Here is a 27,382-nt window from a genome sequence, read left to right as displayed (position 1 = left end):
CCGGGCTGTCGGGAATATCTATTATGCCATCTGTCACAGGAGATTTTAGGTTGGAGAGCAGCAAATCCGTGACTGGGGACTCAAAGTTCAAAAGCAGGAGGCCTCTCCTCTCTTCAGCACACCATGCAGCGTCTAAATCACTATCCATTTTCAGGCGATTTCGTTGATCATACGTCGTGAATCTGCAACTTCATAAAAAAGGAAGGGAGGAAGGAAGGAAGGAAGGGAGGGAGGGAGGGAGGAAGGGAAGTAAAGAAAAAAGTTGTAAAGAGCCATCCTTTAGAAACCGTTCCAAGGGTTCTGTAATTTACATCCACGTGATTGCCACATGTAATACCAAATTTCGAGCCCTACTCTCTTCCTCTAACTGGTTCCGGGGTTTAGCGGTGGTAACATTTTTTGTAATAGCAAAGATGGGCAGAGTGGGTGGAGGAAGACTGGTTTTCCGGAGGGAACAGGTAAGCTGCAGGTCCACCACGTGGACACGTCTGCTACTTGGGGAAAAGAAGAGAAGTAGCAGTTAGGCGGTGGAGTAACGGGCTTCGGCGCGGGCTCCGGTTCCTAATACATTCCTTTCTTAATGTGACTTGATGTAGATGGAGTGAGGGCCTATCAGGTGTGAAAAGCCCTGCTGCTCCTGGCGTGGAGTGGCCTCCAGACGGTGATTTGGCAATGTCAATCTAGTCATGCTTGATTTCGACACTTAACGTGGTAAAGCAGGATTTCTCTACCCCCGATCAACTTCTCAATTAGCAAGCTGCCTTGTGTAACGGCCTTGTTTTGCAATCCCTCAGGGCTGCTTCAGGGGTCATTAGGGTGAGAAAACTTGAACGCCAGTTCCGGCTGAAGCAGAGCTGGGAAGGGAGCCTGAGAGCTTTTTCCTAAATACATATAACCCGTTTTCAAGTTGTTTGCTTTCATGGGATTGATTCTTGGCACATTAAGAAGCTTAAGGCTCCAGTATCTTCTTTAAACTACCCCCCTTATCGCTTTTGCAGCTGACAGGTTTTTTTGACAGGCTGAGGGTAAAAAGAGATAACTAGTAGGTTAGTACTTTATTTATACACGTGGACACACAAGCACATAGAAAGACATGCACGCACGCGTTCAAATATCTTTTAAGTTGTCTTTTCAGGGCCTCTGGTTACCAGTAAATATGAGCTGTCCAACAAATCCAGTACCTCTCTTCTCCATATTCAATATGTCTGAGTTCGACATCTTTGTTTCTGCTATGTCTGACTTTGTTCACGAATGATACTAAGTTTTTCAAGCCTTATTCACTATTTTCTCACTTAACCCCAGATAATATTTACATGAGTAATGTATGTTAATTGAAGGTTTATGTAATGAGCATTTATGAATCGACATTGAAATATCTGTAATTAATATTTTCCCATCATCTATGATTTAACTAAATGGCTTATTCCCAACTTTAATAGAAAAAAATTAAAATTTCAAGTGATTTTAAGCATCATTTTATCCTTCATAAGATGTATCTGGATAGGAAAACATGTAATAAATGCATAGAAAAGTATTTTGAGAATGGTACTCGTTACTTTGAAAACATCTCTGCTTTCAATCACTATAGGTTTCATATTTGTAATTTCCCATTTTGATAACCCACTTTCATATCCACATGGTATTATCACACCATTAGAAAATTAGATGAATGAGTTCATTCCAAATATTTTAGCAGATTCTGCCTTAATGTAATATTCTTAGAGTAAATTATTCTAACATATATTCCATGAACAGATTTTCCCAAAGTGGTTTGTGTAGATTTCTTACAAAAATATTTACTTTATTGACATTGAGCAGAGCTTTATATGGTTAATAGTATATGCGTGGCTCTAGAGATAACGGAACTCAGTGTATTTTATAAATTGGAAGGTGGATATATATTGATGTTACACACCCCAATACACTGTCTCTTTATGAAGGGTTTGACATCCAGCTTTAGAAGTGTTTAAGGAATAGTTAAAATTCTGGACACTGTGGCATAGCAATTTCTAAGAAGTACTTCAAATAATAAGTCCTAAAGGTGACACAACAAAGGAAATACCTCAATAGCTCTATCTTTTTATAAAGAAAATACATACACATTCCAAAAATGAAGTCTTTACTTAAACTCAGTGCTAGGGAAATAAGAGGCATTTTACAAAGGAAAATGCTTTAAAAAACTATGCAGAAAACATCATTTATGTTTATGAATGATTTTGTATGTGTATATATAAAAATCTACAGGTTTGACTGTAATTCCTTTTGTATAGTTTTACTACACAAAAATTTAACTTCAATATTTCTCCTCCATAGTGCTGTGTTAAGTGAGTGTTGTGATAATTTATTATGGAAAGCATCAAGCTTGGACAAATTAATACTCAAGAATTATACTTCTTTCCACAAAACTGTTTTTTTTTGTGTGTGTGGGGGGGAAGGGGGTCTTCTATCTTTTATGATTTCTTATTCCAAAAAGGAATTTGTCTAAGCCTACAAATAATTGTTTTCTTGGCTTTATTTTTATAATTCTTCTAAATCCTACTTTAAAGCAATTCAAAAATCCTTTAAAGGCTTCTCAAATTAAAAATTCAATTTGAATATATATAATATGCATTTTTTTTTTAAATACTAACTCATGTTGAATAAAAGTTGTATACTTTCCCATTTAACTGGGTTTTAAGAGAGTGTTACAAATTTAGTCTGACAACTAAAAGTCAGATTTTCCAAATTAACATTTACCTGAATCATCCAGTTACACTTCAACTAGAATGAAGAATCACAGAATTTAAAAATTATACAAAAGCCTTGGAGGGTATTTAGTTCAATACGACTATTTGGGTAAAAAAAGGAGCTGAAGAACAGAAAGTGTGAAACCTCTGAATTCTCATTGATCTTTGGCTTTACTAGAGTTGCCATATAATTTTCTATTCAACCCAGGACGCTTTCGATCAAGACAGAGCGCTGCTGAGAATTAGACTGGGCTAACGGTATACGTGCCAGCTTGTCCTGGACAAACTGTGACTTATGAATACCCTTACTACTATAGATAGTTAATCCATATATGATCTTTTAATGATAGCTTTTTTAAATGATAGTTTTTTAAATGGTAGTTTTGAAACCACTTTCTTGTAAGAATTAAGAACAATTGTCCATTAAAATTCTAAAGAAGTAAATGGTGTCAGATGTTAAATTTGTTTTGCAGAAAATAAATTTTTAAAAGAGAACAAATAAGATGTATTCCATGAATCTTTGGTGATTTATGTTAATGGAATTCAGAGCTAGGGTATACTGTGATGCCTCTGTAACAAAATATCCTCAGTTACAAACGAAGGTAAATATCTATGATAACATTTTCTGCACCTCTTTTCTTTAGTAAAGTTAACTTATAAAATCAATTATACAATGTCCCACATCCTGCTATTTACTTTAAAAGAAAATATTGTAATTAAATTGTTTCTTCAAAGAAGTAAGGTAAAAGATTTAAATAAAATTTGAAACTAAGTTGTAGATAACAGGTTCTCAGACAGATTGTCACTCTTATCCTATAAAGCACTTTTTCTTTGAAGTAAGACATAATAATTAATCCTAGAAGAAATGTTTGTCTGAAATTTTACAGGCTAGTCGCAAGAATAAATAAATGCTTTACCTATTCTAGCTTAAGTGACTTATTTACCTTTTATAAATAATGGAGCCATTACTGTCACTAACTCATAATCTCTGGATGTGAAAGATACACTTTACATCAGAATAAATGACTTTTGCATTGCAGTTTCGATTACACTGCCATCATGGCGTCAGAATTTCCCAGTGGAGCTTTAGTGAGTCTTGGTCAGTGCCGGAATGAATGAGTGAGTGGCACCTGGAAATACAGTGAAATTGACATATAAAATATTACTGGCTTATTCAAAGAAAGGTCTTTCCCATGGTTAGTTCTCAAATAACTGTTTACAAAATGACCTTCATCACTTCCCTGAAAATGCTTTGTTTTCTCATTTCTTTTCTGTTGAAACATTACAGTACTTCAGGTTCATTAGTTCTGAGATGGGTAAAAATAATATTTTCAAATAAGATACCTCTTCACTTACTTTCTGTTCACTTATTATATAATATATACAGATAAAAGTGTGAAAAGGAAAGTTAAAAGAGAAGGTAGTTATGGGCCTCTAAGAAGTCTGTAAAGATAGTAAAAGACTTCCTTGCTGATTTTTTAAGGAAAATATTACTTACTTAAAAAGTTTCCACCATGAAAGACCTATACAATTTTAAGTAGACAAAGCTTTTTGAAAAACTCATGATAGAACAGATTATCAGTTTAAAAAGTTATTTAAAACTTTTATTATAAAGTTGTATATAGCACAATCCAATTAGCATTTATTGTACTGTGGCTAAAACCAGTGAGGAATTTATTTTGATCTACCAACGACTTCCTTAGTTACATCGAGGGAGAGATATACAGTGATTAAATTGCCCACAATGTCTGTAAAAATAGTCATAGACTTTTTATGCTCATATAATTGTGACTGATTTGCCCTCCCCTTCATTAAAAACTTAAAATTAGAGCAGAGACGCTATAATGATTAGTTGAAATCTCCACCTCTATTATTTTAAAAAATCTATTCCCAGTTTCAGTTCATATATATTATCCTTTATTTTACTGTTTCTTGTTATTTCTACCTCTTATTATTCTAGCCTTTTCCATAACTGTATCTAAAAATTTGAAAAACCTTGTCTTTTACATATCACAGCCATAAATAGCAAGCTTGACACATTTCTTCTGTTCTAGCTAGAGAAAATTCTTTTGAGGACTAAGATTTTATGATTCTTGTATGAAATGTTGGTACAATTGCCATGTTTGCCCAGAAGTATTATCCTCATCAAGTACTGAAGGAAAAATACGCAATTTTACTTTTCTCTGAATCGCTTCTCCCAGTAGGTTGCTGTGATGATCATAAACAGCAGAAACACCTGCTCGTAAGGCTTTGGAAAGTGGGTATGAGAAGAAATTGACAGTAGTTTGTTGAAAGTGGAAGTATAATATTGAAACACTGTTTGCAACTTCTAACTGAGTCAGGTGTGGAGCGAGATGCCAATTCTGTAAATCAGCCCTCAGGTCAGCAACTTAAAGACTTTTGTCCAGTGCAACCCCTTCTTGCCAGATTTTTTTTTTTTTTTTTTTTGCGGTACGCGGGCCTCTCACTGTTGTGGCCTCTCCCGTTGTGGAGCACAGGCTCCGGACGCGCAGGCTTAGCGGCCATGGCTCACGGGCCCAGCTGCCGCGCGGCACGTGGGATCTTCCCGGACCGGGGCACGAAACCGTGTCCCCTGCATCGGCAGGCGGACTCTCAACCACAGCGCCACCAGGGAAGTCCTCTCGCCAGATTTTTACAGATGAAAACAGAGAAGCAGAGTGAGAAAAGGACCAGATTTGGGTAAGGAGGGTTAGGTTATTAGGTTAGTTCTGATACTAAATAGTGGTATAAGCTTCTGTACGTAGACGTGGGGTATCCCCTGCCCTTTATAGCAGCACTAGGGTGGGGAGGTAGCACAGGCCGTCAGCTCATTTTTCTTTACGTGTTATTCTGTTGCTGCCTTCATGGAAAAGAAAATAAGTTTAGAATGAAGTTAACACTGAGTAAGCCTAAAACTGGAAAACTAGGTGGGACATTGTCTTCTATTTCAGATTATGGGTGTGCTATCACGATTCACACTATTAGCATACCTACTTTTAAGTTGGAATAAAATATCTCTGGCCTACAGCAAGGATTTACTGTATAGCACAGGGAACCATATTCAATGTCTTGTAATAACCTATAATGGAAAAGAATCTGAAAAAATATATATATATATATCTTTTTCAGAATATATATATATTCTTTTTCAAAAAATATATATATATATAACGGAATCACTTTGCTGTGCACCTGAAACTAACAGAATATTGTAAATCAACTATAGCTCCATAAAAAAAATAATAAAATATCTCTGACCTTAGGTATAGAACACTGGCAGAGAGATTTCTAGGATGAATTTCAATTAGAAAATTCTATCTCTCCATTTATTTAACTATTTTAAGCCTTGTATATCCATGGGTGCAAGGAAAGCTGAGGATGTAGACCAGCGCTGTCCAATAGAAATATAATGTGATCCACATATTAATTTTAACTTTTCTAGTAGCCTTGTTAAAAGGCAAGTTTTTTAAAGGTGAAAATAATTTTAAAAACATATTTTTTAACCAAATGGATTCAAAAGATTATCATGTCAATATGTATTCAATATTTTTTAAATTATTCATGAAATATTTTCTGTGCTAAACGTTGAAATTTGGTGTGTATGTCACACTTAGCAAGACCCAGAGAGAGGGATGGCAATGGCTTCCACCAAAAGCTCTTTCTTCACATTTAGCACTCCTCTTTATTTTTCTATCGTTCCCAGTATAGTGCTAAGTAAGGATCACAAGAGGTCTGAAAACTAAAAACTTAACGTCTTCTCCCTTCCCAGGATTTCCCTGGTGGTCCAGCGGTGAAGACTCTGCACTCCCAATGCAGGGGGACCGGGTTCCATCCCTGGTCAGGGAACTAGATCCCTCATGCTGCAACTGAAACCCAGAACAGACAAATAAATAAATAAATATATTTTTTTTAAATCCCTTTAAAAAAAAAGTCTTCTCCCTTCCTATTTCAGGGGTAACTGTTTACCTATAATTTGATTATCCTCGCCACATTGTTTGAACGGTTTGGGTCGTGAGCTGATACTCTAAATCCAACTGGTCGTTGGCAGGTGCTGAGGAAGCAGCCCACTGTGTTGGTTTGAACACCCAGTCTCTCGCTGCCTAGGGCGATTCTGTCTGATTCAAGGAAGAGTGGAGTTTTGCTGAAGCGTGGGTGAGAGACAGATGCTGAGGATCCTCGGAAAATACTGCTGCACCAGACATGAACCCTCAGTCACCCAGGCCAGAGTCACCCATCCAGGCTTCCAGGCTTCTCTTCTTACTTGACCTAGCCTCAGCCTAACAGACCGCTCTCATATTTGACCTTTTTTTTTTTTTTTTTTTTTTTTTGCGGTACGCGGGCCTCTCACTGCTGTGGCCTCTCCCGTTGCGGAGCACATGCCCCGGACGCGCAGGCTCAGTGGCCATGGCTCACGAGCCCAGTCGCTCCGTGGCATGTGGGATCTTCCCAGACCGGGGCACGAACCCGCGTCCCCTGCGTCAGCAGGCGTACTCTCAACCACTGCGCCACCAGGGAAGCCCTGCCCTTTTCTAAACTAACCATAAATAAACCCTGACCTTGACCATCTCCAGACTTCTGCTTACCCTCTAACTTCCACCTGAGATTCTCTACTTTCAGTTCCCACCAGTTCTCTGCCTTCTCACATGATATCTGTCATTCCAGCCCTGCTTCAAATGACATCTCTCCCCTGGCTCTTCAGTACAGCTGACCGAGTGACTGCCATCCTGTCTTGATTGCAGAGCACCCTCACCTGCTGTCCTGGTATTGTCCTCACTAGTTCCTCGACAGCACACGCCCAGCCATATTCATCTCAGAGTCTCTCGCTAAGTACCTTGCACACAGTAGGCATCCACTTTCATTAAAAAGGGTTCATTGGGCTTCCCTGGTGGCGCAGTGGTTGAGAGTCCGCCTGCCGATGCAGGGCACACAGGTTCATGCCCCGATCCGGGAGGATCCCACATGCCGCGGAACGGCTGGGCCCGTGAGCCATGGCTGCTGAGCCTGCGGGTCCGGAGCCTGTGCTCCGCAACGGGAGAGGCCACAACAGTGAGAGGCCCGCGTACCGCAAAAAAAAAACAAAAAAAAACAAAGGGTTCATTGAACCTGAGCTTTCTGTCTGTACCATAAGTTGTCTCTGGGATTTTCAGGTAGCAAGTTGTTTATTTTCACATAATATACAACTATATAGCATGGGCCTTTGGTAGTTTTTTACTGAAATTGTAGTTAAGCACTTAGTAAGTTTTACTTAATTTTTCCATTAACCCTTTTTTCTGTGTAATATCTACCTACCTGGTGAGTGTGTGTGTGTGTTTTCTCTATATATATCCATCTGAACAGATATCTATATATAGATATGTAGAGAGATATCTATTGTCATATAAAGAGAGAGACTGTACACGTATATGTGAATATACATAGCATATATAGAGAATATACATATATACTATACCTGTATATATTTATATATATATTAAACATTACTTTCAGCAAATGGCTTTTATGTTCCTATTTGTCATGATCTACCTATGTTAATAAAAACTATCTTGTACCAAGGCTGAACTTAATACACTAAATTAGAGTTAATTTTATAGAATAAAAGTGCTTAATTATGAAAGGAATAATCTGTAAGTCTCCTTTAAACAGGAGATGTATCTAGTTCCTTTTTAATATGGTCAATTTTGGGGACTTCCCTGGCGGTCCAGTGGTTAAGATTCTGTGCTTCCACTGCAGGGGGCATGGGTTCGATACCTGGTCGGGGAACTAAGATTCCGCATGCTGTGTGGCGTGCCCCCCACCCAAAAAAATATAGTCAACTTTTAAAGCTTTTTTTTAGCTTAACTTCAGAAAAATTCAAAGTCATCTATGTGCATGCACCAATGTATTCTAAAAGTATGTGCTAAGTAGCCTAACTGTGCAACAATTAGAAACACAGTTCAAACTAATGTTAAACATTTCTTATATTTTCCTTGGTATATTTTTAAATGTTCAGTGTTTCCTTTTTTGCTTCTTTTCACTCCCACGTTATCTTTATCTCTATGACAGTGGAGTGCAGGCTAAAACCCAACAGGAGAGAGAACAATAGGTTCAACTCTCTTCAGCCTTGTAATGGGTGAGCTTTTTTTCCGTTTAAAACAAGAGAATTGAATGTTTAAAGTGTTTTCATTTTCTATCACTGCATTCCTTAGTTTAAAAGAGTGAAATAGAAAAGGAGATGAGAAGTATATTTGTAATAGACAGAAAAGCAATTGCCTTTCTCAGTCTGTGAAAATGTTCCATTCCTTCCCACAGAACATATTCAATAAAACTTTCCCATCCGGCAGTCAGAAATTAAAGATCTTTTCAACTGATTACAATCTCATATCCTTAGAAAACTAAACTTTCCTTTCTCTGTTCATCTCTAGTTATTCTGCAGAGGGAGGGTTTTTCACATAGGATAACTAAACCAAGTCTTATCCTCAGTATTTTAAAAAATATATACCATTATTTAAATTCATGTGTATTCAAGTCACTGAATGAGGGTTGCTTGAATACTAGGAGAGTTGCTTGATCTTTGTTCAAAATTAAAGTTTACTGCAGTGATATTTATTTATGCATTTTCCCCCAAATAATAAATTAATTTGCATCAAATACTATGCTTTCCATTGGCTTGGGGGAATTTGATTTAGTGACTTGAGCCATTGACCTGGTAAAAAATCTATAGAAACATCTGGTGCTGTGAAATAAAAGACACTACTACAATGAACACTCATTTTCCCCTGATGCCTGTAGTAAACCATATTCATTACTGCTATGTTAAATGATTATATGTCTTGAGTTTTTCTCCACCACCACCCTCCACCCCCAGGAACTTTAGTAATGGATATATACTAACCCATACAGAATTCACTTGATTTATGACTATGTAGCAAAAGCTGTTTAACATTTAGTAAAAATGCAAAATTTTCTGGGGACCCTTAAAATATATAAATGTGTCTTGTCTTAGTTCTTGCTATGCCACCCATACACAAGAATTATTAAGTAGTTCTCTATGCATGCTTACTACCACGTGGGAGGTGTTATACAGCATACAGATAGGCTGAGTTCTTAAGAAAGTTGTCTGTTTGGTTTTTATCTTTGTGTCTGTGTTTAGATTGCCAATACCAGGTAGTGAAAAAGAAAATTGAATGGAAAAGGGATAGAAACATCCTTTGGGACTCCTTGAAATGGTAATACGCACTGATATCGTATAGATGATAGTTGTCCCCTTTTATACTGTAGGTCTACTTTTGGTAGTGTGTCAGAAACAAGGTAAAGCTCATATGGCTTAAGCCTATTATGAACATAAATGGTAGGGAACAATCCATCCCAGAAATTGGCAAATTAACCCCTGCCATGCTTTAATAATCTGCAGGACACCTTAAGATGAACAAAATGGATCAGTGACCTTATTTTCTTCCCTTACCATAAGTTTATGAGCTGGTACTCTGATTAATTTAGGTAAATTTCAGAGAAATTTCTTTTCTAAATAAAGCTTTGTCTCAATATACTACTTACTAAGATTGCATAAGCACTATAAACAAGAGATTACGGAGATCTCTAGCTTACATGGAAAAGTGGATACCTCTTAACATCCTTATAAATGAGTCTGGGAGTGAGGATGGAGAGGAAGGGTTTACAAGAATTTCTCAGATTATGAATCGTCTAAATGAATTAGATAATTAAGAGACTCTTCCTGAATATTTCTTAGACATACTTGAAAAAATTCTGACCAATGAGGATTATGCATGCCTTCAACTTAATTGATATATATTGAAAATTCTTTTTGCCTGAAAATCCAAATGGCATTTTTGAAAACCAAAGGATAACATTATATATTTTGAAAACCCCGTTTTGTAAAAAAAAAAAAAGACTTGGTTCCTGCCCCCAGAGAATCTTCGGTTTGTCCCACAGAGAAAAAGGAGAACGTGAACGTGGCTATAGAAAGATCTCTTGATCCTTGGACAAAACTGAGGAAAAAAGTCTAACAAATGCATCGTTTTGCAGTAAATTAGATCAGATTTCCGCATCTCCGCACTCAGTCTGTGAGCTGACAGTTCAGTAAAATGTTCCCTTGTAAGGTTCACCCTCTTAGGGAAAGGCGCAATAATTCATCATTAGGATTTCAGAGTCCAGGTGTAGATGGAAACTGATGGAGCCCTCCAGCGAGGCAGGGAAAGTGCGTGGAAGAAGAAAATTTTATCTGAAGCCTAATTCCCTGGTTACAGCAGAGAATAATTAAGATAATATTGCTTCAAGAGTCCTTTAATGATTAAAAATCACATATGCAGAATCCATAAATTGGAGGGCAACAAATTGGAAGGCTGTAACGTCAGAGGACTGTTTTGTGCACATTGTAGTGGAAAGTACACTCGTGGCAGCAAGCTGTACGGGCAGCCACCAGAGACCAGGACCATTCCAAGGACTTTGTTTAGATGCAACAAATCATTTGTCTGTTATTAACCCAGAGCTTGTAATTATGCAGATTGCCATAGATTTTCCTGGGCCTGGAAGTGAGATTGAGGGTTGTTCGCAGTATAGCAGGCAGCTCAGGGCTGGCCATGCATTACTGAACTTGCCACATTTATCATGTTGACTGATGGCAGCAGAAGCAGGTCTCAGGTCCCAGTGGTTAATGTAGTGGGTAATTAACTGTCATTTGCCTAGTAATAGGCTGATGATCAATGGTTTGTGTGGAAACAAATTCTAATCAGGTAGCTGATAAATGCTCAGCTAGCGAGAGCAATTGAAATTGGGGGAAACTATGTCCAGAATTTCAAAATGGCATTGTGTGTGTGTGTATGTGTATGTTTATTAGATATAAGCAAACTGAGTCATTCTTAAAAACTGCTTTCTCTCATCCTAACCACATTTTATATGCACAAGTGCATCTATATGCATGGAGTATAGAACTTCTAAGATTTCCTTATTTCTCAAAAATAATAAACAGGAGCACAGAAGAAACAAACGGCCCACATAAGTGATGGGACTCCTGATCATGTGAATTCGCAGAAAAGTAAATGTGAAGTGTTAGAAGGCACGAGAAAATTCTGCTGACAAAAGAATAGGATGAAAGCTTTCGTTTGTGGTGGTTTCATTTGTAATGATGCAGGAGGAAATGGGAGATAGTACATTTTCAATGAAGTTCTTTTTACAGAAAAGTTATTTCCCAAAGTAGGGGCTGTAAACTGAGAACACACAGGTTATTAGAGTTATATTTGTTAAAATAAGACTATTAAAACGTTTTTAAAATTCTTTCAGGAAAAGAAGTGCCTAATGATTTTGAATTTAGTCTTCTAACATATAAACCTTTTGCTTACTTTTATCAAGAGCCCAGATTATGCTAGCAAACTGTTTAAAAGCATCTACAGTTTGTACCCTCAAGGTGCTTACGTTCTTTAAGAGACCATCTAACAAAAACACAATCATAAACATTTATTACACGTTTTGCCAGACACTTAGAAGCTGTTCTCACAACTCTTCCTGACAATGTCATTAGCCTGGTAAGAGGAAATAGTTATAAACTTGAAAATGAATATGCATGCCTTAAGCAAAGATCTATCTTTGGAGAATATAGAAAGTGATAAGTAGAGAAACTTCAGCACATTTGTATGTAATCCTTAAATTCAATAAAATGAAAGGCTAAGATTTTTTAAAGTACATTTTTATAACTAAAATGAGTTTTCTCCATAGCACCTTTGAATTCATTAGTTTAGAACTGCTTTTAATTTGGTCTTTCCCATGAGAGCCATTATATTTTTCTCCTGTCAGCCTGATGCTGGAGAAAAAAGAAAACTGGCAGATGTGGTGTTTTTCATCTAGTTTGCTTCCTAGTTAAAAAATGCATTAACTTGTATGCACGGAATATTATTTATAATAACTCTTCACCACCATTAGCAACTTTAAAGAAACTTGGTTTAAATATTGCCAGTGCAAATGGATAAAATATTTTATTTCCTTCCATTATGAAGCTATAGAGACATTTTATTTTGTACTGTTTTTTAGGTCATTACAATAACTATTTTCAGGAATCTACAGCAAATAGGGCTTTTTGAAATACCTTTTTTCCAGTGGCTCTTACAGTATATTCTATTTCAATTCCTGGTCTAGCTATATATAGTTTACAGCCTCATTTATTTTAATGTGCTACCCAAATAACATAATCATAGCTATAACTATGGTATAGGGCCATGAGGTACATGCACCTCTAATGTTTTTTGACTATTTAAATGGCTGGTTCATAAATGTTCTTTTAATAATAATGGCAAAGCTTTTAGTAACTAGGTATCAGAAAATAGTGAGTCATTCAAATGGGTTTCTTTTCCAACTAAAGTGTTTAATATGTGGCACTGAGATCAAAGTTACATTGCTTTTATATTTTAACAAGTAGAAGATTTTTGCTGTGAATTCACCCCTTTTGACTTCTGTTTGTGTGCAGTTATGTAAGCTTCCTAATGTATTTGTCTTTTCCTTTTCCTCTCAAACAAGATGTGATTTTCATCAAGGAAGGTCAACTGAGTATGTATCACCAAAGACTATTTATGTATACACCTAGGATAAAACTCACTTGTGTACATCATAAGGCATTGCGTATTGATAGCCTTATAGGGTGTTATTAGCGTCTTCTCTGGTTACCAAATCAGATTTCCCTGGAAGAGTTTGACAAAAGTGTTTATTGTTCTAGGCTCTTCGGTGTAACGGGAAACTGTGCTGCTTGTAGCAAGCTCATCCCTGCCTTTGAGATGGTGATGCGCGCCAAGGACAACGTTTACCACCTCGACTGCTTTGCGTGTCAGCTTTGTAATCAGAGGTAAGCAGATTTCATTCTGCAAAAAGCAGTAAATCTCTCTTTGCTGGCTATGTATTTAATAGGCAGGAATTATTTTAGTACACTTTACTTAAAGCAACTTATCTCAGCATTTTTGTTTCCTGCAACCATTCATTCAGGGCCAGAAACATATCACTGAGAAGGAGAAGGGTCGCAAGACTACCCTTCTACCCCAAAGAACTGCATCATAGAGCAGGATGTGATAGGAAATGAACAGTAAGATATATGAAAACTTTATAGAAGACTTTCTCTTCTTATTCATTCTTTATAGTTTTTCTGTCTTTTAAAAAGCAAGTTTAAAGTATGTTTACTTTTAGTACTACTTCTGTGAGCAAACAAATTTACACTGAGGAAAATACACAGGAATTTGTGGCAGGCAGTGTGTATTCATCTTATTTTTCATACTTACAGTTGCCCTATCTCTTGATTTCTTACCTTGAATTTTAACCTTGTTATATGTGTACTTTTCAAGTTGCTTCAAATCTCTTTGGGAGCAAGGTTGGATACACTTATCAGCATCAGAGAGGCAGCATTGGACGATGGAGAGAGTATTGCACAGGGAATCTAGAAACGTGAATTCCAGTCTGGACTCTCCCTAACAAGATGTGTGAGCATAAACCAGCTATTTTAGTTCTCTGGACCTCAGTTTTCTCCTTTATAACATAAGGGAGCTGGATTAGTCAATTTCAGAGAACTCTCTCATCTCAAAGTATTATGACTTCCTTCCATTTTTCCAAAGTAAAAATAATAACTTTTAATTCTAGTGTGAGCTATATACTACCATACCAGTTTTACGTAAGAAATGCAGAGGATGTTAGAATATTAAAATATACATATCATTAAAATACATTTCAAAAATTATTGCACTTGATGGATTTTAATGAAAATAAATTCAGCACAGGTGTGAAAACACCTGAACATGGAAAATATTCAGTAAATATTAGTTTTGTCAAGTTCTCAGTTACTATAATTGGCTGTTTTACCGTTAAATGCAGTATCTTCTTACGAGGCGCTGTAGAGTAGTAGAAAGAGTATGAGGTTTACAGTGAGAACTGGATTCAGATTCCATCCCCACCATATGCTAGCTGTGCAGTCTTGCGTAAGTCACTTAATTTCTCTGAGTTTGGTTGGCACATCCTTAAAATGGAGACACTAACGTCTATCCTGCAGATTTTGAAAATTAAATGAAAGAATTTATAAGTACCAGGAACACAATAGGTTCTCAAAATTTAGTTCTTTTACCTTGATATTTATAATTTACTTTTACCATATAATATTTCACTAACTTGGTTTTTACATAAGATATCTCCTGCTAAATGTAGATATTCAGAATCTGGCCTTGTATACCTCACAATGTATAATTTACCCAGGAAATAATTCAAGAAGTCATCTTGCAACATCTTGAGTCTTCCCAATAGATGTTTGGAATCAAAGTAGGTTGATTCAGTCTGTAGTGACACTTAACCAAAAGTAAATTATCAAATGCACATATTTTTTATTGTAAGGATATGAATACAAAAACACAAATGTCCACACATCCTTACAGACCCATTAATATGCATGAGCCTCTATGTGTATATGTTTTAAAGGTATATTAGTAGTAAATTTAGAATATTTTTGTTTACTTACCACATTTCATCCACTAATAGCATTCACTAACAATAGAGTTATCTTTGTGCAACAATAACATTTACCGCTTTTCTACTTATAAACAATTACATACTTATAGAGGAAAATTTAGAAAATAGAAAGGGATAAAGAATAACATTGCCCCATGTCTCACTGTTCTAAAAGAAATTATTTTAATATTTTGGTATGTGGCTAGCCATACATTTTTCTATGCATATGTGGCAAATGATATATAGCATATACTTTATATTATAACCACATTTAAGCATCTTAAAGGAAAGTAACAAGGAAGAATCCTAATGTTTGTCACTTGGACATTTTCATTAATATAGTGTACATTTTTCCCTGCCTTTAAAAATTCTTTTATGACATTTTAAGCTTTCTTGTGTTCAGTTTTATGGATAAAGCTTCATATGTTGTTAAATCAGTCTTCTGTCATCAGATGTGTAGGTTGTTTCTTCAAGTTTTTATAGCATCAGTATTGTCAATCTAATGCAGACTTTATAAACAAATACTCAAATCTGTGTCAGGCTAAATTCACAGGAGCATAGTTAATTAGACGAACCATATAACAGTTTAAAGGCTTACATTATATATTGCCAAAATGCTCTCTGGAAAAGTTATACCAATTATTCTCACACCAGAAAAGAAAAAACAATGCATTCCCTCACATAAGTTCCAACACTGGGAATTATTATTTTAAAAGAAATCCTTGTCACCTTGAGGGATGAAAGATGGTATCTCATTATCATTTTTAATTAGCATTTATTTGATTACTAGTGATGCTTTGATATTTCTTCTATTAGGGAACTGCCTGTTTATTCCTTTTGTCCATTTTTCTATTAGGGCAGGCTTACCTATTTTATCCGTGTTCTACACAGAAAATTAAAACATCATTCAGGTGCTAAACCCAGCCTGAATTCTATTATGATGCAAAGTAATTGTAGGTTGTTAATGCTATTTACAAATCGTATATCAATTTTATCTCACCATTGAAATAAAAAGTTGCATTCACAATTACGTCTGTCTCCTCAGTGGAACTCAGTCAAGTAAGACAAACACTCCTAAATTTTGACTCTAAAACTGTTCACATTCTTATTGCTGCAGAATACTGTTCTAGTATCATTATTAAAGTACCTAATATATTTCTGTGTGCGCTTCATTTATTACATGCCATAATGGGACTGAATATCTTTAGTGCTGGTTATGCACAATTAACACTTAGTTATTGTCTTGTCACTTCCGTCTCTACAAGACAAACTTCTTTAATGCAAGAAGTCAGCTAATCTTCATCAGTCAAGCAAAGCAGACACATTTAGTTACTCTGAATCCAGAAGTTTTCAATATAGGAGACTCTCCTTATCCTTTGGCGTCTGCTTGGGAAATCTCTCCAATAAAGCCATCTGCCTCAGGAGCCTCTACTCATAGTAGCCAAATCATTGTCTTAGTATTGCACCTTTTCAAGTGACACACAAGGCCAATAGGTAATTTACAGGCACTTTCCCTTAAGCAAACTTTCTTGACCCCTGAAATTATGATTTTATAAATGCTTATAATTTTATTTAGCAAGTCATTTCATCTTAACTTTTAATCACAATATCATTAAGTTCTAAAGCATTTCTGAATGTTTAAAAAAGATGGTAGTAACAATGAACTTTCAAGATGGGTGATCTTCTCTGTCCTTTTTAAAAGGGTAAGGCTAAAAATGTGAATCCTGAATTAAAATCTAAAAGTTCATCTATTTTGAAAGGACCTGAAGAAGGTTATTTTGAACATCTTGTATGATAACATGAATCTCATTCAGAATTGGAAAATTCTGAGTAATAGGTTAATTTCTTAAAGATGAGTAAGCCCCCCCCCTTAGAAAATTCTAGGAAACTAAATGATGGTTTTATAAGAGAAGGGAAAAAATGCTTGTTTGTAATGAAATTGCCTCAAATATGTAGAACTGTGTAACATTAAAGAAAAAAAGCACTGTGCTAGGCTCTGTGGAAACAGAGGTGAATAAAATCCAGTTTCTCTCTTAGGGGTATCTAGAGTTTAGGGAGAGACATGACATCAAAGACTCACAGAAGAGAAGAATGTAATCGATGCTAAACAGATCTATACTGAGGGAAGAGAGGTCTGTGCTTCTTGAAGTCTTAAGAAAGCACCAAAGGGTTGATGTCCTGGATGTTAAAGGACTCTCTAGGACTGGTTAGGATATAGGAAGTGTGTCTGGTGGGGGCGTGGAGGAAGTGAAGAAGGCTGGGTGCAGTGAGGAAAGGATTTTCCAGACAGATAGAGAAGCAGGCAAGGCATGGAGGTGTGAAAGCAAGTAATGTGTTCCGGAAATGAAAAGTGGCTCAGTGTGCTCAGAGGTTAGAGAGGGAGTTTTGTGGGGACGTGGAGGAATATGGGGTAGAGAGAGGAAATTGTAAAGGTAGGAAATCAGTGGACTAAAGTCAACATGAGTCCAAATTTAAATTATTCGTCAAAAGTATCTTTGTTCTTTAAGGCTATTCAGTTCTAGAATAAGTCTTTCTTCACCAACATTTGTGGCCCACCCACTTCAAGTGGTAGTACAGGTTACGGTGGTATTTCAGAGGGTTCAAAAGAAAATTTACTCATGGTCATTTACCTCAGCACTGCTGCCCAGAGTGGGAAACCTGTTACACATTCATGAGAAAATTTGAAATGCCAAAGTAAATGATACACCAATAAATAAGTGCTTTGGGAAAGATCAGAATAAGTTGACGGGGTCAGGGAATACTGATGGAGGGAATGGAAACTACAGAATTTTGATTGATTGATTGAAGTACAGTTGCTGTACAATATTATATGTTACAGGGGTACAATATCCACAATTTTAAAGGTTCTACTCCATTTATAGTTATTGTAAAACATTGGCTATGTTCCCCGTGTTGTACAGTATATCCGTATAGCTTATTTTATACCTAATAGTTTGTACCTATTACTCCCGTACTCCTATATTCCCTTAAAAAAAGAATTTTTAGAATTTACGTAGATGGAAAAAAGGGAGAAATATCCCTGGCTAGGGAATAGCTAAGCAAAGGTGAGAAGATTATTGTTAGCAAATAATCATGAGAGCATATTTTTATACAGTGCTGATCACACACCAGACATTGTTCTGTTTTACATGTGCTAACTCATTTAATACTCAAAATAACCCAGAAGTAGGTACTATTATTAGCCTCATTTTACAGGTGAGGAAACTGAAGTATAGAAAATTTAAATAACTTGCCCAAGATTACACAGATAGAAAACGGTAGATTCAAAATTTGAACACAGGCAGTCTGGATTTAATCTCTGGATTCAGAGCCAGTATGAGGACCCTGACCTATTTCGAGATGAAGATTTGCTTTTCTGACAAAGTGGGTATAAATGGGAGTAGATATAGTGCAGTTAAAAAAAGGTAGATGCTAAATAATTGATAATAGGATTTGTGGTGTGGGTAGTGAAACTTGGTACAGAAAAGATTGTTTGGAATGCATTGTGTGATGACAACTGGGCTGTCACTGGGAAAAGACAGTAAATTTGTTCACAGGTGTACAATGAGTATATAACCTGCACTTCTTACTGAAAACACAGTACAGTATCAAAATCTCCATCTTTTAGTAACTGAGGATGCTAAATAGAACAGTAGAGACATTGGAAATATGGAATGGATCCCCTTTCTTTTTAAAGTGCTGTGGAAATGGAAATTAATTATAATTGGCAGTCACTAATGTTAGAAAAATAAGATGACTAAGTTAACATTTTCATTCTTAAAGAGGATATCACAAATGAAAGCTTCCTAGCAGAGGCATTTGATAACCCGCTCAAAACTACTCTAAGCCCCGTATTTGATAGTGATGGTTTCTTAATTATTGTCTGTACTTTTCAAGTCTCTAAGACCGTATGAATTCAACTAGAGTTACTCCAAAATATCTGGAAATTAAATCTATGATTAATTCTAAAACATTTAGATTAGGTGGCTTAATAATCTGATGGGGCATCTTTTTATTCCTTAACATATTTTTTTAATGATGGCAGAATTAATTGAACTGACTATATCACAAGCGATTAAGATTAATTTATAAGGAAGATTATCAGTTTATTTTCAAGAATTTTAGCCTGACCTATTACTATATATACATACACTATCCTCTGGCCATCACTATTTTTATAATATTTTTCTGAAATGCTAAATCTCATCAGGACCTGGTTATAGAACATTGGAAATTAGCCTTTCTTACAAAATCACAGTTATAGATCATTTTGTTAGGTGTCCGATATCTGCATTGCTATTCCTCTAATTTCTTCATGTTTATATATAGGACATTTTAAAGGAAGATATCAATCCTAATTGCAAAGCAATCATAATCTGTTCTTAACTATAGCTTTCAAAGCTGTTTTGTTTAAGTTATATGTGTGTGACATTCCTCACCTATGTTCTGTTTCATTTTGACCTTTAAGTATAAATTGATATGCACATAAAAGGTACTTTATCCAGTTGACAACATATTAGTATCAACATATCTCAGGTAGGAATATTTTAGATGAATTCCATTTATATTGCAAACATCTCATTGAATAATAGGCTCTCTTTTGAAAAGCTATGTAAAGAAGTAATAATAATACAAAAAACCTATATAACTTCATAGCCTCATGCTTTACCGCCTCCAGGTAGAAGCATGGATTTTTTTTAATTGCTTTCAGTCATTTATTTGTTTTTTTTAAATTGAAGTATAGTTGATTTGCAATGTGTTGATTTCTGCTGTACAGCGGAGTGATTCAGTTATACTATATATATATTCTTTCTTATATTCTTTTTCATTATGGTTTATCACAGGATACTGAATATGTTTCCCTGTGCTATACAGTAGGACCTTGTTGTTTATCCATTGTATATATAATAGTTTGCACCTGCTAATCCCAAACTCCCAATCCATCCCTCCCTACCCCTCCCTCCTCCTTGGGAACCACAAGTCTGTTCTCTATGTCTGTGAATCTGTTTCTGTTTCGTAGATAAGTTCATTTGTGTCACATTTTAGATTCCACATGTAAGTGATATCATATGGTATTTATCTTTCTCTTTTAGACATACTTCCCTTAGTATGAAAATCTTTCGGGACTTCCCTGGCAGTCCAGTGGTTAAGACTCCATGCTTCCTTTGCTGGGGGCACAGGTTTGATCCCTGGTCAGGGAACTAAGATCCCACAGGCCATGCGGCATAGCCAAAATTAATTAATTAAAAAATTGATGCAAAAAAAATCCATAATGAACAAAAAATTAAAATTAAAAAGAAATCTCTACATCCATCCATATTGCTGCAAATGGCATTATTCCATTCTTTTTGTAGCTGAGTAGTATTCCACTGTGTGTGTGTGTGTGCGTGTGTGTGTATGCACCACATCTTCTTTATCCATTCATCTGTGAAAGCACAGTTAGGTTTCCATGTCTTGGCTATTGTGAATTGTAAAAGCATGGATCTTGAATCCAAAGAGACCAGGGTGCTTTTCCTTCCTCTACCATACACATTCTAGCTATGGACCTTGGGCAGGTTTTTAAAATTCTGGGAGGAAGTGTTAGGTTTTTCATCTGAAAAAGACAATGTTAATATTTACTTTCTCAGTTGGATTTAAGGAATAAATGTGATCACTGTATATACATGCTTAGCCTTAGCACATGGTAAGTAATTTATAAAAGGTGATTATTTTAATTACCTACATTCCAAACATTGAGGGAAGGCTTTACATATTACATTTCTACTCTTTACTGCCAACTTACAGAACTTACTGATGTTAAAGATAAAAATCCTGAAGTTTCATTTTCAATATTGTGAATGGAAGGTTGGAATTTGAACCCTATTCATTGCAAATGTCTCTCTGCCTTTCATATACTTCTTATTTTAACATTCCTACCATCCAGTGATGTAGTTGTTTTATCTTACCCACAGAGAACTGACTCAGAGAGAGTATGAAATACACCCTATATCTTGCATTGAGTAGGTGAGAGCCACAGGACTCAGGACCAAATCCCCAGGCTCTTGGCTCAGTGCTTTTCTCACTATAATTACTCCGATTGTATTAATCTACAAATAGAAATTACCTAAATTTCAAGGCCCCTGAAGGTAAGGATGACATGACACAACATGACAAAAAAAAAACAAAAACAAAACACGTTTTTATTTGATAGCAAATAGAATTTGGAGGCTTGTTAACAAATTAAAGCAAAATTTTAGACAGTATGAAGTTGAAAAAGTACTTCCAGTTTAGTCGGTTTTTAGGGGAAAATAAGATTCAATAACATCGGCTGGAACACAAGAGTATTTTATTAAAATTATTTATTTTTGATGGATATTTTATTATTAGCTTATTAGTTCAAATTCATTTCAACATTAATATAAAGTGAAAAATTTGAACAGTAATCAAATATATTCTGCATGCTACTTTATATAATCTCACATAAAAGTTAAGTATCTAATTTGGCTACTTACCCCTGCCCAACAAAAGAAATATTTCCTTTTATTCAACATATCTTAATGATCAGGATAATCTACAAAAACTGGTTTATTCAAACACTACTTTTTAAGCACAATATTTCAAGTTTATAGTTTGCAACTAATAAAAAGAAGATATACTTAAAGTCCAAACTTGAATGTTCATGGTATCGAATAGCCTTGACCACAAACAACCGCAGGATTTCAAGATCAGGGCGTAGTCTGTACTTTCAGTCAGCATCATCAGCAGGCAGTAATCCTGGGGAAAAAAAGTAAATTCCACAAATAAACAGACCAATCTTCCTTTAAGAGGAAAGCTAATTCTTTTCAAACTACTTTTTTTATTACACTATTTTCCCCTCTATCTACTTAGCTAGAATAAGGATAAATTTCCAAAGCTACCCAGTTGGAAAATAAATAGGTTCGCTGTTTGTCTAGCATTCCAATCTTTGCAAATGTAAATCAGCCCAACTGCTCCTCATTTAAACCTTCAACTCCACAAAACATTAAAGGGTGGCTTTCATGACACAATTTAATCTATCCACTAAGATTTCTGCTTGAACATCATTTGAAATTGACTATCTGATAAAGAGAGACTACTATCAAAGGTCAGTGAGGTCAACTTATATAATTACAAGTAGTTTTACTGGGTCAACTCTACCAGACACTGCTGTTTGAAGGTTAAATTGTTACAATTAAAAATATATACAAATCTCCCCAGAGTTACTTTATTGTTAAATGTACCGGAAACAGCACAAGCATTTTTTCTGACCTTAATTGTGTCCAAAGTGTCACCACTGGGAAATTATACAAAAAGAGGACTTACTAAAAACATTACAGTCTTGCACATTAAACAATGCTTTATAGAATAAAATACATAATTAGCTACTGGAAACTAGTTTATTTATCATATCAATATTAAGAAGTTCATCAGGTTACTCCTTTTGGTTTAATTGGAAGTACTCTAAGAAATACATTTACTACTTCATAGTTGGTGAACTTGCCACAGACAAAGGAATATGGCCCAGCATCTGAGTCTGATGCTAAAATAACTTTCACTTCAGAACAATTACTTCCAAATTACGAGAATTTAATCACATTTTAATAACAGAGTAAAAGGAAGCTTTAAGTGAGAAGCTCTAAAATGGGCTATTTTCTAATCATTTGATTCATTTTAATGCCTTTTACTTTTTTTATAAAATGGATAAAAGGGGAATGATGAAAGCTTCCATAATCACTGCCGTGAAATATTATTATCATTGTTTTAATGAATGTAAATATAGATCAGTTCTTTTTTTCTTTCCAATATGGTAAAAAAAAAAAAAATCACCTTTGCTGCCCAAGGTGTTTTCCTCAATGTTCTTACGAGTTTTATATATAAAAGTAGGATTTCAAATTTTGTGTGTAGCATTTCCTTAAATGACCAGAATGGTTTAATTTTGACAACAAGGCAACTTTCTAAGCCAACCTTTCAAACTCAGGGAATTACCATAAATTGAAATAATGAAATGATGATTAGGAAAAGAAATCTTCAAATCTATAGATCTGAGTGAAGTCATCTTAACCATTTTATTTTTGTAAATATTTTCAGATTTTGTGTTGGAGACAAATTTTTCCTAAAGAATAACATGATCCTTTGCCAGACGGACTACGAGGAAGGTTTAATGAAAGAAGGTTATGCACCCCAGGTTCGCTGATCTATCAACATCACCCCATTAAGAATACAAAGCACTCCATTCTTTTATCTTTTTTGCTCCACGTGTATATAAGAATTGACACAGGAACCAACTGAATAGCGTAGATATAGGAAAGCAGGATGGTTATATGGAATAAAAGGCGGACTGCATCTGTATGTAGTGAAATTGCCCCAGTTCAGAGTTGAATGTTTATTATAAAAGAAAAAAGTAATGTACATATTGCTGGATTTTTTTGCTTGCTATTCGTTTTTTTGTGTCACTTGGCATGAGATGTTTATTTTGGACTATTGTATATAATGTATTGTAATATTTGAAGCACAAATGTAATACAGTTTTATTGTGTTACCATTTGTGTTCTGTTTGCTTCTTTGTATTGTTGCATTTAGTACAATCAGTGTTTAAACTTACGGTATATTTATGGTTTCTGTATCTACCAGCTATTTTAAATGAGCTGTAACTTTCTAGTAAAGAATTGAAGAGCAAATCTCACTAATGATACACATATAAAGCAAGTCTATCAACATTAAAAATACTGAAAAAGAAGGACACACAAAGCATTTTAGCAACATCCACTTATTGCCACAATGATTTAGAGTCTATCAGTGTTCTCATTATCACCCCCTATTTTCAGGGGGTTAAAGATCAGCTTTAAAAAAATGCATAAAAATTTCATCTTAAAGCACTTTCATTTTTTACCAACGTGAAAAGTGCCATTTTTAGAATAACTTTAAAGCTTAACAGTTATCCTTTTAATACCCTTTTTTTGTGTGTGCTCTTTACCTAGTAAATGGCTTTGTTTTGTTTCCTTTAGCCATTCACCGCTTATGTGAGCTAGTGCCTTTGGGTATCATGTAAAAATTTTCCAAAGGGTTACTTTAAAAAAGTGTTACCACAATTATGAGATAATTTTAAAATGATAAATTTCTTGTACAAATTTTGCCCAGATCTCTCCATAAGAGGTAAGCGTATAATAACTTTATGATTTGATACATTTCTGGCACCAAAAGGTTTTGAATGCGGATCTACTGAAACCATGATAATGCACGTTGCATCTATGATCATATTTGAGGAGTGAAGTCACTTTTGATCAGAGCAACATAGTGCTCACAGAATCTTCTAGAAGAAGAGAAACAAAGGGATTGATAAAAAGCTGAGAACTGGTGATTATATATTTTTCTGTATTTACCTGCCACTTATTTTAATGTTCAAAAGTGAACACTTTAAAATTTTGATGTGTCTTACTCTCATTGCTTTCTCTAAGTAATTACCCACTCAGAATTTATCACACTTGGGCTGAAATCTGTCATTCCATTTTTTAAAGGTGAAAGATTATTCCCTTATCTACATGATAGCTGATAAAAAAGAAAGCTTTCTAGAAACAAAAATTTTGGAGACTGATTATTTCAATTACAATTAAGGAAATAAAGTTGCGACTGTGTTCCCTTCTTTGGGGTTGCTCACACTTTGCTTCATTGCTTCTGTTCCCTGTACTCAAAACTACTTTTCAGCAGATCTGATTCCTCAACAGGCACAATGAAGCATATTTTTACTAGAGCAACTTTTAGTGCTGTGGGCTTTCTTTTTTCTTTTCTTCTTTTTTCTTGATCACTTGTATAGGAAACAATATTTCCCAGTGTTACTTGCATACATACTTTGTCCTGCCGAATATGCATTGCAGATAAAAATTAAATGTGATACCTGAATTCTTGGTTTGGGGCCAAGATATTAAACTGAAAAAACATGCTGGTGTGGATTTGAGTTGTTTTCAAACAAAGCTTTACTGTGAACATGCATGTGAATCTGGATATTGCCTCTCATTTTTAAGAAAACGGTTCTGTGAAAAGTGAACGATATGTATTTTTACAGATGCTTCATGGTTGAGTGTTCAAGTCACATGTCCTCCAAATTTGAGATATACCCCCAAAAGAGAGTTTCAAAAATCACAGTTTGAGGCCCACAAAATAACTATTGATATTATTTTAGCCTTTGAGCCTTACATTTATTTCATGAAAAGACTTGCATAGCCAAAACCAAAAAAAAGCAAAACAGAACAAATGGGAGGAAGGTGGGGGAGATATGTAAGAAGTGGTTTTCCTAGCACATCCCTGCTAATCCCCATTAAGAGTTGTTTGAAATTCATGTGGATGTAAAAATGTAATTGTCAGTATCTTTTTGCATCATCTTTTTTAGATTTCAATGGTTTTGCATATGCTTATCAATATGTCAAAATTCTTGTAAATTGGGACCAAACTTCTCTCAGCTTCTTGAAGCTGTTCAATTATCCCTGCCACCCAAAGACCAACAAGGTCTTTTGCTTAATCCTTTGGGAATTAATTCTTATGCTTTTTACTACAAACAAAATTACTCACCTGGATTAAAGATTAAGGCCTTAATCTCCTTAGATTATCTTTAATCTCCATAAAATGGTGGAACAAGACAGAAATAGGCCATTTTACAGCTAATTGCCCATAAATAGTAGCATTTTTGACTGAAGTACTAAGCTAATTGTCTTGACTACTCAAAGTCCCGGAATTGTTGTCAACTTCCCCCTTTGTGTTGTGTAGCCCTGACGTCACTTAGCTTGTTATCTGAAGCCTCCAGTAGAACATCTCCGATGGAGCATTGATTTCACAAGCAGCGAGAGCTCCCTTTCCAACACGCATCTCATATAGGCTGCCTATGATGAAGGACCAGGCACTTCCACTCCACTAGAGCGCTGGCTGAGTTTAAAAGCTGACCTGTGTTTGTAATTTCACTTTCATCTTGCTTAATAAATATCTGCTGGATTCTTTCATTCATTTCTTTAATATTCGGATCTATGTTTTTAATAAAAGGGGTAGTACACTATTTGATTGCACTTAATGGGCAAAATCTAAGATGATATCTGGAAAGCATACTATGAAAAAGGAAAAGAAAAGTGTGTAAGGACATTTACTTTCAAAAGGTAAATCATAAGCAGGCAAAGTACCTCAGGTGCATTCTCCAAATATTATATTTAGGATCTCTGAGCTAGGTAGTTTGTTGCTATTTACTTTTGTGGGGAAAATAAAACTGTCAAAAATGAAGGTAGCAATTGCTGGGTATAATTTTGTACATTTATACAAATTTTAAGGGATCTTTCTGAAAGCAACCGTGTTGCTCTTGTCAGACTACATTTCCAATTTCCTGGTTCCTGCATAATGAATTAAAACAAAAAACTCAACTAAATCCTACATTTTCAGGAAGAATGTTGTTCCTTCACTGAACCAGGGTGCTAAAAATTACATCTGTAGTAAAACACACCATAGGCAAGCTGATTTCTTTTTAACTATCACTTTAGGCAAACCACTCTCTGGATAGTCACTTAAACAATTTCATAGAAATGATACTGGCCAAACATATTTAGTGTTCACTTAACTAAGCTGCAGAAACAAGGTACATGTTTATTGTAATAGACCATTAATGCAGAATACAATTTTGGCAAAAGCCCTTTGATTATTACTTTTTCTTAAAAATGCCATTACAGATATTTCCTAAATGTGATTTTAATGCAATGTAAGGTAATAGGAAGGAAAATTTTAATACAGCTATTATTTCACATGACATTTATTAAGTACCTACTATGTGACAGGCCTTGCCCTGAGCACTCAGCCTCCTTGTGAGGCCAACCTAGGATACTTTGCGTATCAGATAACTTTAGGAAGTCTTCGCAGTGGTTTGTACTCAGCTCAAACCTGCGAATAACAAGCACACAAAAGCAAATACCGTCTTCTAGCTATTCAGCGTGTCATTGGTATGAAAGCCCCAGAAAATATCTCAAGTAATCAATGTGTTCAGAGAATTATCTCACACAAGTTACTCATTAACTCAATAGCACATAATAAAAAAGAACATCAATTAATTAATGAGTCACCCTCAGATCGCTATGATTACAGTAGCGCTCTGTTGGAACAGCCGTTATAAATGGAGCTGCCTCTCTTTATTCATTGTTTGCAGTTCGCGCATTATTTGGCTGAAACCAGTG

General features: G+C 35.4%; 1 protein-coding gene across 2 annotated transcripts in view; it reads left to right on the top strand.

The window, feature by feature from the left end:
- Positions 1 to 26,226, top strand: part of LMO3 (LIM domain only 3) — a 58,122-nt gene extending 31,896 nt beyond the window's left edge. For both annotated transcript variants that reach the window (XM_029206248.1, XM_029206247.1), the window contains exons 3-4: positions 13,426 to 13,551; positions 23,274 to 26,226. In XM_029206248.1, the coding sequence (XP_029062081.1) occupies positions 13,426 to 13,551; positions 23,274 to 23,379 (232 nt within the window). In that variant the 3' untranslated portion in view covers positions 23,380 to 26,226. The remainder of the gene's footprint in view (positions 1 to 13,425; positions 13,552 to 23,273) is intronic.
- Positions 26,227 to 27,382: the final 1,156 nt, after the last annotated feature.

Source organism: Monodon monoceros, unplaced genomic scaffold, assembly GCF_005190385.1.
Source record: "Monodon monoceros isolate NGI ecotype Baffin Bay Population unplaced genomic scaffold, NGI_Narwhal_1 Super_Scaffold_6, whole genome shotgun sequence".
Lineage (NCBI taxonomy): Eukaryota > Metazoa > Chordata > Mammalia > Artiodactyla > Monodontidae > Monodon > Monodon monoceros.
This window is presented reverse-complemented; position numbering and strand designations above follow the sequence as displayed.